The sequence below is a fragment of the Balaenoptera ricei genome, chromosome 10 (genome assembly GCF_028023285.1).
Source record: "Balaenoptera ricei isolate mBalRic1 chromosome 10, mBalRic1.hap2, whole genome shotgun sequence".
Lineage (NCBI taxonomy): Eukaryota > Metazoa > Chordata > Mammalia > Artiodactyla > Balaenopteridae > Balaenoptera > Balaenoptera ricei.
The window spans coordinates 101,082,235-101,094,735 of NC_082648.1; the positions used below are offsets into that span (position 1 = coordinate 101,082,235).

The following is a 12,501-nucleotide window of genomic DNA, read 5'->3' on the forward strand; positions in this document are numbered from 1 at the left end:
CTCTGGGCCTCTCTGCTCACTAGGACCCCCTTTCCCCACCTCTGGCTAATGACTGTTTCTTAAGACTCAACTCAGGCATTGCACCGCCTGGGGGTCTCTCTCTGAACACCCACAGCCCGGGCTGCCAGCCTCTCCCTCCAGGCATGCAGCTGCTGTCTAACCGGCCGAGTCGTGAGCAACCTGAGGGTGGAGGCTGCCTTCATCTCTGGAACCCCAGAATCTAGCACAGGGCTTGCAACTTAGAAAGTTTCAAGAAAATCCTGCTTGATGATTGCTCCGATGAATGAATGAATGGATGGATGGATGCACTTTCATCTTGTAATTTATTCTCGGCAGTCTCTCCAAAACCATACGCATTGCTCCTGAAATCTCGTGCTAAAAGGTCCTGCCTGGCTTCAGTTACCAGGTTTCCTTTCACAACAGCCTCCTTCAGGCTTGACGGTTGTGTTGTTTAACCCTCGGTGAGCCAGGCTCGCTTTACACGCACATGCTCCCCACTCTGTCCGCCCCTGTGCAGTTAGCTGGGGCCGCGGCCTGGCCCTGGGCCACGGGCTGTGGGCAGAAGCGTGTCCTTCTGGGCCGAAGCCCGCCGAAGCCCGTGTGTGGTCCTGTGCTCTGCAGGTCCCAGGGGACCCTGCTGAGGGATGAAGCCACAACTGGAAGCCAGATCCCGAATCACCACTTGGAAGAGAACTGTCCAGAAGAGCCGCTAGACATGCTAGACTTTGTGTGAATAAGAACTAAGCATCCATGTGCCAGGTCACTGAGATTTGGGAGTTAATGCACTAATTTACTTCCAGCGTAAACGAGACCTGCCAGACTAACCCGAAGCTCTGAAAGAGTGCACTTCACAGGTGCTTCATAAATGTTGAGTGAACAATGGATGCTGACAATTTTTTGTCTGTATTCTCCCTATTTTCTAATTCTGTGTTTTCGAAAGAGCTGAACGTTATTTTCCTACTCACTTCCAGCTACCCAATTTTGGCAGGGGCTTTCCTCTTCTCACCAGCAGACCCCGGGAGCTGGCAGAGTGTGTCACGTTGGCCCCAGCTGCTCCCTGCCTTGCCGGGGGTCCCTGTCACTCCCGCCGGGTGGGAGAATGCCCCTCCCCCTGTACGGGCAGCGGCAGGAGGCTCCTGGTGCCTGCACAGCCTGGCGCTGGCCACCACCTTGCCGCCTACCCCTCCTGCTTCTAAGGCAGCCGGGGACTTGGAGGGAGTGGACCAGAGTGAGTCAGGGTCAGCAAACGCTGAGCCATTGAGAGGAGCAGGCCAGGAGGTGGAATGAGGGTGAGGACGGCTAACGGAGATCATGGAAACGCCTAGAAAATGGGTGAAAAAAACCACACCACCAAGTTTATCATCTCTGCTGAGTGGGGTATGGCTGCTTTCTTGCTGTTGTCTTTTCTTTTCCTTTATGCTTCTCTGGATTTTCTGAGTCTTCTAAAATGAGTGTGCATTAATATTGTAATCAGAAAATAATTTCAAATCTCTATGATCTTTTTGCTACTAATTTTTATGCTTATCTATGCCAGGTACCCTCTTTATATCATTTGGTCCCCATTGTCATCCCATTGGAGAGATGACTGAAGCTCAGAGAAGGTGAGCCACTGGCCCAAGGTCACACAGCTCAGTCCGGGCGCCATGGGCCAGGGTGCGGGGCCCCTCAGAGCACAGCCCTCAGCTGCGGGTTACTCAGCCACCTCAGGGTGTCCTCCTGATTTCTGCGCATGCTTATCAGACAAATCCAAGGAGCATCTTACCTCGTCCCTCAGCCTCTTTCCAGGCTGCTAAAGGTGAATTTTCACTTCCTAAATCTCTCTCACACCTGTCACTTCCGTCCCAGTCCTCCAGGCACCACCCAGGGAAGGTCACCCCATCCTCTCGCTTAGAACACCGAGACAGCCCTGAATCCACCTCTGTGCCTCCCTCCCCGTCTCCGGCAATTCATCCCCCTCCCCGTGGCCAGAGTGATCTTTCTAGAACGCGGGCCTGCCTCCATCTTTCCCCACTAAACACCTGGCCGTCAGGGTGGGGTCCCCACCTTGTCCTGCCCGTCACGATGTGGCTCCGCTGATGTGCAGCCTCCCCTTCTGCCGGGCCACCCAGGTGACCCCGCAGCCCTGGAATGTGACACACCCTTTGCCCTTTGGCTGGACGTTCATCTGGTGGCTCTCGACCCCGCGCTTGCCCTTTGCACATCTTCCCAGCTGCCCCCCGGCTGCGCCCAGGGAGCTGTGCCCTTGGAGGTGGGAAGAGGGCAGGGCCAGGCTGTTCCCAGGGGACCTCGTGTCATGGCTCTGTAGCTCCCGCTCAGCACAGCGGTCGAGGCTCCCGCAGATTCCGAGACAGCATCAGGAGTGGAGGCAACTTCCTGGTCCCCCAAAAAATACCGTCTCCCCTTTGGCCTGCAGTCGCTGGTGGGGAGCTGCTCCCTTATCTCTGTGTGACCTCCCCCCTTGCTCTTCCAGCCCGGGGGGCAGCAGCGCAATCCCCCTTCAGACTTCTGGTCCCCCCAGCCTCCCTTGCAGGGGTGCAGCCATCAGGGGATTCTAGCCAAAAGAATTTGGGCAAAGTGACGGCCATGTTTCCAGGCCTGGTCCTCACAAAGCTGACCAGAGGGTCCTCTGTGCTCTGTTCCCTTCTCTGCTGGTAGACACATAGGATCCAGGGATGGTGGGACTCCTGGTCCCTGAATGACTGTGAGCACAGCTCCCCAACACCCACACTAAATTGTGACATCATTATGGGGCAAGCCCCTGGGATGTTGGCCTTGTTTGTTACCGCAGCCAACCCACCCTGATCCATACAGCACTTGAGCTAACTTAGCGGGGCAGAGTGAGGCACAGAGAAGTTAAGTGACTTGACAGGGGCCACACAGCTATCAGGCGTGGAGGCATGTCTGGCTGCAGAGCTCTCAACCACTCACCATCCGCGGCAAACAGCCGGCTAAACAAAAGCAGATGAGATTCTCATCTCAAACAGTTTTCAGCACAGGGTAGATATTTGTGTATTGAATCATGTTAATACACGTATAAAGAAACTTTAGCCAAAAGCAACAGTGAGTGTCTCCCTCCCATGAACATGGAACCTTGCTCTGTCCCCCATCGGGAAGAGGGCTACGCGTGCTCTCCTTCCACACGGGAACCCTCACGGGGACACCTGCCTCCTACACCCCTCATCCTTGCAGCTTGCACCCAGCTCCAGGGCTCGTTCCATCCCTCCCTGACGGAGACCACAGTCTCCCGATGCCCACACCCCACCAATCCCTTCTCTGAACTGCTTCCTGACTAGTCTTCCTAAAGCATGGCTTGATCCACATCACATTTCCTTGTTTCCGAACGTCTCGTTAATACGGCTAGAAAGGGAGGACTGCGGCCAGGTGATCAGCCTCGCCTTTCCTTTCTCAGCCTGGAGCCCAGGCACTGCTTGGAGAACGCCTCACCCGTCCTCCTGCCCCGTGGGTCAGGCAGCCCTCCTGCCCCGTCTGGACCTTTGGAACAATTTCAACTTCTCTCCCACCGTGACAGCCTCCTGCTCTTCCACGGCCCCCAGCACCCCTACTTTTGTCTCCCTTTCTGCTCGACATGTCCCGCCTCTGGCATTTATAACAGGTGACTCTGCACCCTGGTATTGGGGTGAATGCTTCCTGCCCCCCGACAGCTCCCCGAGCATCAGGATCACAGTCACCTCCGCATCATCCAAAGGTCTACGTGGTGAGAGCGCCACACATTTGGCCTCTGCACCCCATCTTCTGATTACTCAGATGGACCCACTCATCTAGTCCATCAAAAGAGAAAATGGGTAGAGAGACCAAATTGTCCCTGAGTTGGAACTGATCTTAAAAAAGAAAAAACACCAAGGATTTTGTAAGAACTTCGAGTTGCTTTTCTAAATTAGACACAAAACAGCCCACCTAATTCTAAACTCGGCCAACATTGCAGCTTTCCCCTTTGAACAGATGAAAAGCTGAAATACTACATGAACTGCTCCATGGGCTTGCCTCTGAGAGGGCATGCAATATTGGGGTACGATCCTGGGGGGATGCAAGTGGCAGCTAACATATAATGAAGAAGGAAGTAATTCAAAGACAGATCTGGAACTGGGAAATGGACCGCGTTGTTAGTGCACCTTGAAATTTAAACACCTACACAGGGAATGTTGTAACTGGGGGCCTGGTTCAAAAACAGCTAAATCTAAAGCACATTTTGAAAAATGTAGTCAATATTAGGTACTATTTTCAGTTTAAGACACCCTCGGGAAACCACTCCGAGTTACCAAAACTTTGGTGATTTTCTTCCAGCAAATTACTGATCTATAAAACTGTTGTGCAATATTGATTTCCATCTTTAGGTGATGGGGAGAGACTGCTTTTCCCTTTACCCACTGCAGATCTGTCTGCTGAGCTACTTGTATTAGAGTTAAGTCTTTGGGGAGGGACTTAGTTCTCTGAAACAGTAAAAGGATGTGGTTGAACTCCCGGTTCCTTGGAAATGCAAAACTCTCAAGTGTAATATTTAATATGGGTGACAAGTGTTTACCTGGCTCCTCGTGTTCCTGAAGGCCAGCCTGTTGGCCAAGGCTTCTTTCTACAGGGGAACAGGACAGATACAACCATAGGAAAACCATTCCTGGTCCCACCTGACCCCTGAGGAGTGACGAAAGCCTGGTGCTGAATTTGGCCGTCCGGAATGAAAAGCCAGTCTTCAGATACCACTCACCTCATCCAAAGCTTCTCACATTCTCTGGGTGTGAGGGGAATATCAAAGCTGTACAGCGTGTTCTTTATATCCCGTCGTCGAAGAATGCCGTTGCCCTCATTGTCGGTTTCGATAAAATTCTGCAATATTCCAAGGCAGCATTTAGTAACACACAAAATTGCTCAGACAGTATACAGGCTTTTCAATAGTCAGTATCTGGAACAGTCTAAGACATTTTTCTCCCATGCCTCCTGCTTAAAAACCTTTTAATCTATGTCCTAGATATCCTCCCCATTCCTCTAAAGAAGGTGATCGAGCAAAACACGAACAAGTGTTAACATCCTAGAAGGGGCTTATTTCTGGGTAATGAGTGGTCTCAGGTGTGTGGCTTGGATTCTTCTCTGACCAGCAACTTGGGATCAAACACTATTAGAAATAAGAATCAACCAGAGCCTGGGAAATGAGGCGTAGCCCACACTGCTTGAGGTTGTCATCTCCACGACGCAGCGAATTTGGCTGCCTGGCTGGCTGTCAGAGGGGAAATGAGGGACGTGAGACTCCGGTTGTTGTGACAAGATGGTACGGTACCATTGTAATATCCCCGAGGGGTGCAAAAGGCATCTGGGGATTTGTCACCACAGACTAGAAGAGCAGGTAGCACAGGGCGCTCTGCTCTGTCTTAAATTGTTTCCAAACAATAGCTCATTCACTCCTCCTTCTAATACACTGTGAGGGAGACACAGTGGGTCCATCTCCCAAGTCCTCTGCGAGTATCATACCTAACGGTGAAACCACGAAACATTCCCTGTAAGATCAGGAACCAGGCAAGAATATCTCTATCGCCCTCTATTCATCATTGTACTGGAGATGCCCGCCAGTGTAGTTAGGCAAGTTAAAATTGTTAAAAGGTGTAACAACAGGGCAGGGAGAAATACAATTGTCATTTATTCACAAATGACATGACCGTATATATAAGAATACAAGGAATCCATAAATAAATTATTACACTAAGAGGCTTTGGCAAGAAATCTGGATTCTATATCAATATGTAAAATCATCCACATTTTTATATTTCAGACATGGAAAATGAATTTTAAAAAATAACATTTACAGTAGCATCAAAAATATAAAGTTTGAGGAATAAATCTTATAAATGACTGTAAGACTTCTACACAGCAATGTCTAAAACTTTTTTGAAAGATATTTAAAAAGATCAAAATAAATGGCGATACAATGTGTTCATTAATTGGAAGGCTCCATGTAGTAGAGATGTCATTTCTTGCCAAACATCCCAATAGTTTTTTTTTCTTTGTGGAACTTGACAAACTGTTTCAAAAACTCTCAGAGAACAAGGAGGCAGGACTTGCCGACCAGTTAATTAAGATGTCTTACTAAGTTATGGGGACTCTAAAGATGTGGTATTGGTGCCAAGATAGACAAACTGACCAATGAAACAGGAGGAGCCCAGAAACACCCATGGGCACTGATGCAGGACAGTGGTGATACTGCAGATCAGTGGGGGAGAAGATGGACTTTGCAATGAGTGGTGCCAGGACAACTGATCTCCACACGGAAGATGGAATTGGATCCCCACAGCATGACACATGACACTTCCAGTGCTGATGTCAAGACCTGAATGTGAAAGGTGAGGCTTTGAGGCTGCTAGGGAGATCGCAGGAGAATATCTCCATGACTTCAGGGCGGGGTTTCTTCAACAAGAACTTTAGGGAGTAGTTAAAAATGTGACTACATTAAACGAAGAACTTATATTTATCAAAAGGTATCACATAAAGAGGGTGAAAACAGGAGAGGGTGTGGCCATGATGGTGGAGTTAGGAAGACCCTGAGCTCACCTCCTCCCATGGACACACCAAAATTACAGCTATTAACAGAGAAACTATTGATGAGAAAAACCAGAAGACTAGCAGAAAAGAGCTTCTACAACTACCGATATAAAGAAGGAACCACAATGAGACCACAGAGTCATGGTATAGTCAAGACCCATACCCCTGGCAACCCACAAATGGGAGGATAATTACCATTGCAGAGGTTCTCCCCAAGAAGCAAGGGGTCTGTGCCCCACACTGGGCTCCCCAGCCTGGGGTTCCTGCACTGGGAAGATGAGTCCCCAGAACATTTGGCTTTGAAGGCCAGTAGGGCTTACTCTCGGGAGTACCAGAGGGCTGTGAGAAATAGAAACTCCACTCCTAAAGAGTGCACACAAAATCTCACATGCTCCGGGCCCCAGGGTAGAAACAGTAATTTGAAAGGAGCCTGTGTCAGACCCACCTGCTGATCTTGGAAAGCCTCTTAGAGAAACAGAAGGCACCTGGGGCTTGCCCTGGGGACATAGACACTGGTGGCAACCATTTTGGGGAAGCTCGTTCTACCACGTGGACACTGGGGTTGGCAAACGGCATTCTGGAATCCTCCCTCTATCTTATTAATGCTGGAACCTGGCCTGCCCACCAGCCTGTCAGCACCAGTACTGGGACGTCTCAGGACAAGCAAGCAGCTGGGCAGAGACACAGTCCCTCCCACCAGCAGGCCTTCTGCCTTAAGACACCCTGAGCCCACCACAGGGTCCAGGACTCATCCCCACATACCAGTGTACTGGCACGAGCTCTGGGACCAGCCTCACCATGAGTGGATAGGCATCAGCCCCAGGACCCCCAGGGCCCTGGCCCTGACCACCAGCAGGCTGAAACATCCACTCCAGGACCCCCAGGGCCTTGAAGCCAGAGATCCTGAGACCTGGCTCCACCCACCAGTGAGCCAGCACTAGCCCCAGGACCAGCCTTACCCACCAGTGGGTGAGCAAAAGCCCCAGGACCCCCTGGTTCCTGACCCCACCCACCAGCCCCAGGACCACCACAGCTCTTCAGACAGCCACCCTGGGATCTAGCCCCACCCACTAGGTGGGCTGAAACCAGCTGCAAGACACCTTGGACCCCACAGAGAGCTGCCCCAGGATCCAGCCCCAACCACCAGTGGGCCAACAGCAGCTTTAGGACACGCCAGACCCTGCAGCCAGCTGTGTCAGGTATTAGCCCTTCCTACCAGCAGGCTGACACTAGATCCAGGACACCCAGCCCTGCAACCACCCACCCCAGAACCTGGCTTTGCCTACCAGTGGGCCAGCACTAGCCCTGGGACCCCCTGGGGCCCTGTAGTCAGAAGTCTCATGACCTGGCCCCGCCCACCAGCAGCCAGTGGCCTCTGCACAAGGCAGAGCCTGGCAACCAACCGGACTGTGGGCCAGCCATGCCTACCAGACCACCCACAGCAGTCAGCCTGACACAACAGGAGGAGCCACACAGCCCACATAGGTGGCACCCCTAGAGCATATAGCTCTGGTGACCAGAGGGGAGTGTGCTGCTGGGATGCACAGGATGTCTCCTACGAAAGGCTACTTCTCCAAGGTCAGGAAACGTAACCAACCTACCAAATACATAGAAGTAAAAGCAGCAAATTAGACAAAATAAGGCAACAGAGGAATATATTCCAAATGAAGGAACACGATAAAACCCCAGGAGAACTAAGTAAAGTGGAGACAGGCAACCTACCCAATAGAGTTTGAAACGATGATTGTAAAGAAGCTCAAAGAAATCAGGAGAAGAATGGATAAACACAGTGAGAAGTTTAACAGGGTTAGAAGATATAAAGAAGAACAAAAGAGAGCTGAAGAATACAATAATTAACACACACTAAAAGGAATAAAAAATAACATAAATAAAAAACACACTAAAAGGAATCAACATATTAGATGATACAGAGGAACAGATCAGTGAGCTGGAAGACAGAGTAGTGGAAATCACTGAAACAGAACAGAAAAAAAGAATAAAAAGAAATGAGGACAGTTTAAGAGACCTCTGGGACAACATCAATGTAACAACATTCGCATTATAGGAATCCCATAAGGAGAAGAGACAGAGAAACGGGCAGAGAACATATTTGAAGACATAATAGCTGAAAACTTCCCTAACCTGGGAAAGGAAACAGACATCCAGGTACAGGAATCACAGAGAGTACCAAACAGGATCAATGCAAAGAGGATCAAAGCAAAACACATTGTAATTAAAATGGCAACAATTAAAGATAAAGAAAGAATATTAAAAGCAGCAAGGAAAAAGCAACAAGCTACATACAAGGAATTCCCATAAGGCCATCAGCTAATTTTTCAGCAGAAACTCTGCAGGCTAGATAGAAGGGAGTGGCACAATACGTTTAAAGTGATGAAAAGGGAAAATCTACAACCAAGAATACTCTACCCAGCAAGGCTTTCATTCAGACTTGATGGACAGATCAAAAAAATTTTACAGACAAGCAAAAGTTAAAAGAATTCAGCACCACCAAACGAGCTTTACAAGAAATGTTAAAGGGACTTCCCTAAGTGAAAAAAAGGCCACAACTAGAAACATGAAAATTATGAAAGAAAAAAGTTCATTGGTAAAGGCAAATATACAGTAAATGCAGTAAATCAACCACATGTAAAGCTAGTAGGAAGGTTAAAAGACAAAAGTAGTAAAATCATCTATATCCACAAAAAGTAGTTAAGGGATACACAAAACAAAATGATGAAAAATAAGATGTCAAAAACAGCAAGTGTGTGTGTGGGGTAAAAATGCCAGGATTGTTAAAATACATTTGAACTTAAGAGCCCAGCAACTTAAAATAATCACATGTATATACAGATTGCTATATAACCTTCACAATAACAACAAACAAAAGATCTATAATAGACACACAGAAAAAAAGAAAAGGAATCCAAATGTAACACTAGAGATAGTCATCAAACCACAATGGAAGAGAGCAAAAGAAGAAGAAAGGAACAAAAAAGAACTATAAAAACGATCCCAAAACAATTAACAAAATGGCAATAAGTACATACCTATCAGTATTTATATTAAATGTGAATAGACTAAATGCTACATCAAAAAACACAGAGTGGCTGAATGGATACAGAAACAAGACCCATATATATGCTGTCTACAAGAGACTCACTTCACCTCTAAAGACACACACACACTGAAAGTGAGGGGATGGAAAAAGATATTCCATGCAAATGAAAATGAAAAGAAACCAAGGGTAGCAATACTTATATCAGATAAAATAGACTTTAAAGACTGTAACAAGAGACAAAGAAGGACATTACGCAATGATCAAGAGATCAATCTAAAGAAAAGATATAACAATTCTAAATATATATGCACCCAAATACAGAAGCACCTAAATACATAAAGCAAATATTAACAGACAAAAAGGGAGAAATAGACAGTAACACAATAATAGTAGGGGACTTTAATATCCCACTAACATCAATGGACAGATCATCCAGACAGAAAATGAATAAGGAAACATTGGCTTTAAATGACACATTAGATCAGATGGACCTAATTGATATATATAGAGAGAGAATCAAAAAGCAGCAGAATACACACTCTTTTCAAGTGGACATGGAATGTTCTCCAGATCACATGATAGGACACAAAACAAGTCTCAGTAAATTTAAGAAAACTAAAATCATATCAAGCTTTTATTTTGACCACAGCACTATGAGACTAAACATCAACTGTAAGGAACAAATTGCAAAAATCACAAACATGTAGAGACTAAACACTATGCTACTAAACAACCGATGGATCACTGAAGCAATCAAAGAAGGAATAAAAAAATACCTGAAGACAAAAGAAAATGGAAATACAAGGACCCAAAATATATTTATAGCAAAACAAGCCTATCTCGGGAAAAAAGAAAAATCTCAAATACATAACACAACCTTACATCTAAAGGAACTAGAAAAAGAGGAGCAAAACCCAAAGTTAATAGAAGGAAAGAAATCATAATGACCAGAGCAGAAATAAATAAAATACAGACTTAAAAACACAATAGAAAAGATTAATGGAACTAAGAGCTGGTTCTTTGAAAAGATAAACACAATTGATAAACCTTTAGCCAGACTCATCAATAGAAAAAGAGAGAGGGCCCAAACCAATAAAGTCAGAAATGAAAAAGGAGAAGTTACAACCATCACTACAGAAACACAAAGGATCATAAGAGATTACTATGAACAATTATATGCCAATAATATGGACAACCTAGGAGAAGTGGACAAATTCCTAGAAATGTACAATCTCCCAAGACTGAACTGGGAAGAAACAGAAAATATGAACAGACCAATTGCCAGTAATGAAGTTGAATCAGTAATAAAAGAACTCCCTAAAAACAAAAGTCCAGGGGCAGACGGCTTCACAGGTGAATTTTACCAAAGATTTAGAGAAGAGTTGTCAGTCTTTCTCAAAATTTCCAAGAAATTGCAGAAGAAGGAAAGCTTATGAACGCATTCTTTGAGGTCAGCACTACCCTGATGCCAAAACCAGACAAAGATATCACAAAAAAAGAAAATTATAGGCCACTATCACTGATGAACATATATGCAAAAATCCTCAACAAAATATTAGCAAGCCAAATTCAACAATACATTAAAAAGATCATACACCATGATCAAGTGGGATTTCTACCAAGGATGCAAGGATGGTTCAGTATCTGCAAATCAATGAATGTGATACACCACATTAACACATTGAAAAACAAAAATCAGATGACCATTTCAATTGATGCAGAAAAAGCTTTTGACAAAATTCAACACCCATTTATGATAAAAACTCTCAACAAAGTGGGTATAGAGGGAACATACCTCAACATAATAAAGGCCATATATGATAAGTCCACAGCTAACATCACACTCAATGGTGAAAAGCTGAAAGCATTTCCTCTAAGATCAGGAACAAGACAAGGATATCCACTCTCATCACTTTTATTCAACATAGTACTGGAAGGCCTAGCCACAGCTATCAGACAAGAAAGAGAATGAAAAGGAATCCAAATTGGAAAGGAAGAAGTAAAACTATCACTGTTTAAAGATGACATGATACTATATGTAAAAAATCCTAAAGATGCCACCAAAAAACTACTAGAGCTCATCAATGAATTTGGTAAAGTTGCAGGATACAAAACTAATATATAGAAATCTGTTGCATTTCTATACACTAATAATAAACTATCAGAAAGAGAAATCAAGAAAATCATATCAAAAAGAATAATATATCTAGGAATAAATCTAAGGAGGTAAAAGACCCATATTCTGAAAATTATAAGATACTGATGAAAGAAATGGAAGATGACACAAATAGATGGAAAGATATACCATGTTCATAAGTTGGAAGAATTAATATTGTTAAAATGACCACACTACCCAAGGCAATCTACAGATTCAATGCAATCCCTATCAAAATACTACTGGCATTTTTCACAGAACTAGAACAAATAATTCAAAAATTTGTATGGAAACACAAAAGACTCCAAATAACCAAAACAGTATTGAGAAAGAAGAACAAAACTGGAGGTATCACACTAACTGATTTCAAACTAAACTACAAAGCTACTATCATAAAAACAGTATCCTACTGGCACAAAAACAGACACATAGATCAATGGAACAGAACAGAGAGCCCAGACATGAACCCACACTTATATGGGCAATTAATCTATGACAAAGGAGGCAAGAATATACCATGGGAAAAAGACAGCCTCATCAATAAATGGTGTTGGGAAAACTGGATAGCTACATGCAAAAGACTCAAACTGGAGTACTCTCTCACACCATGCACAGAATAAATTCAAAATAGATTAAAGTCTATTTAATCAGTTGTAAGACCTGAAACCATAAAACTTCCAGAAGAAAACATAGGCAGTACTCTGGCATCCATCGTAGTAGTGTTTTTTTGGATACGTCTCCTCAG

General features: G+C 45.3%; 1 protein-coding gene across 1 annotated transcript in view; it reads right to left on the reverse strand.

The window, feature by feature from the left end:
- Positions 1-12,501, reverse strand: part of EFCAB6 (EF-hand calcium binding domain 6) — a 248,207-nt gene that overhangs the window by 59,994 nt on the left and 175,712 nt on the right. Inside the window, 1 exon segment of the mRNA XM_059937122.1 lies at positions 4,721-4,839. Within this exon segment, the coding sequence (XP_059793105.1) occupies positions 4,721-4,839 (119 nt within the window).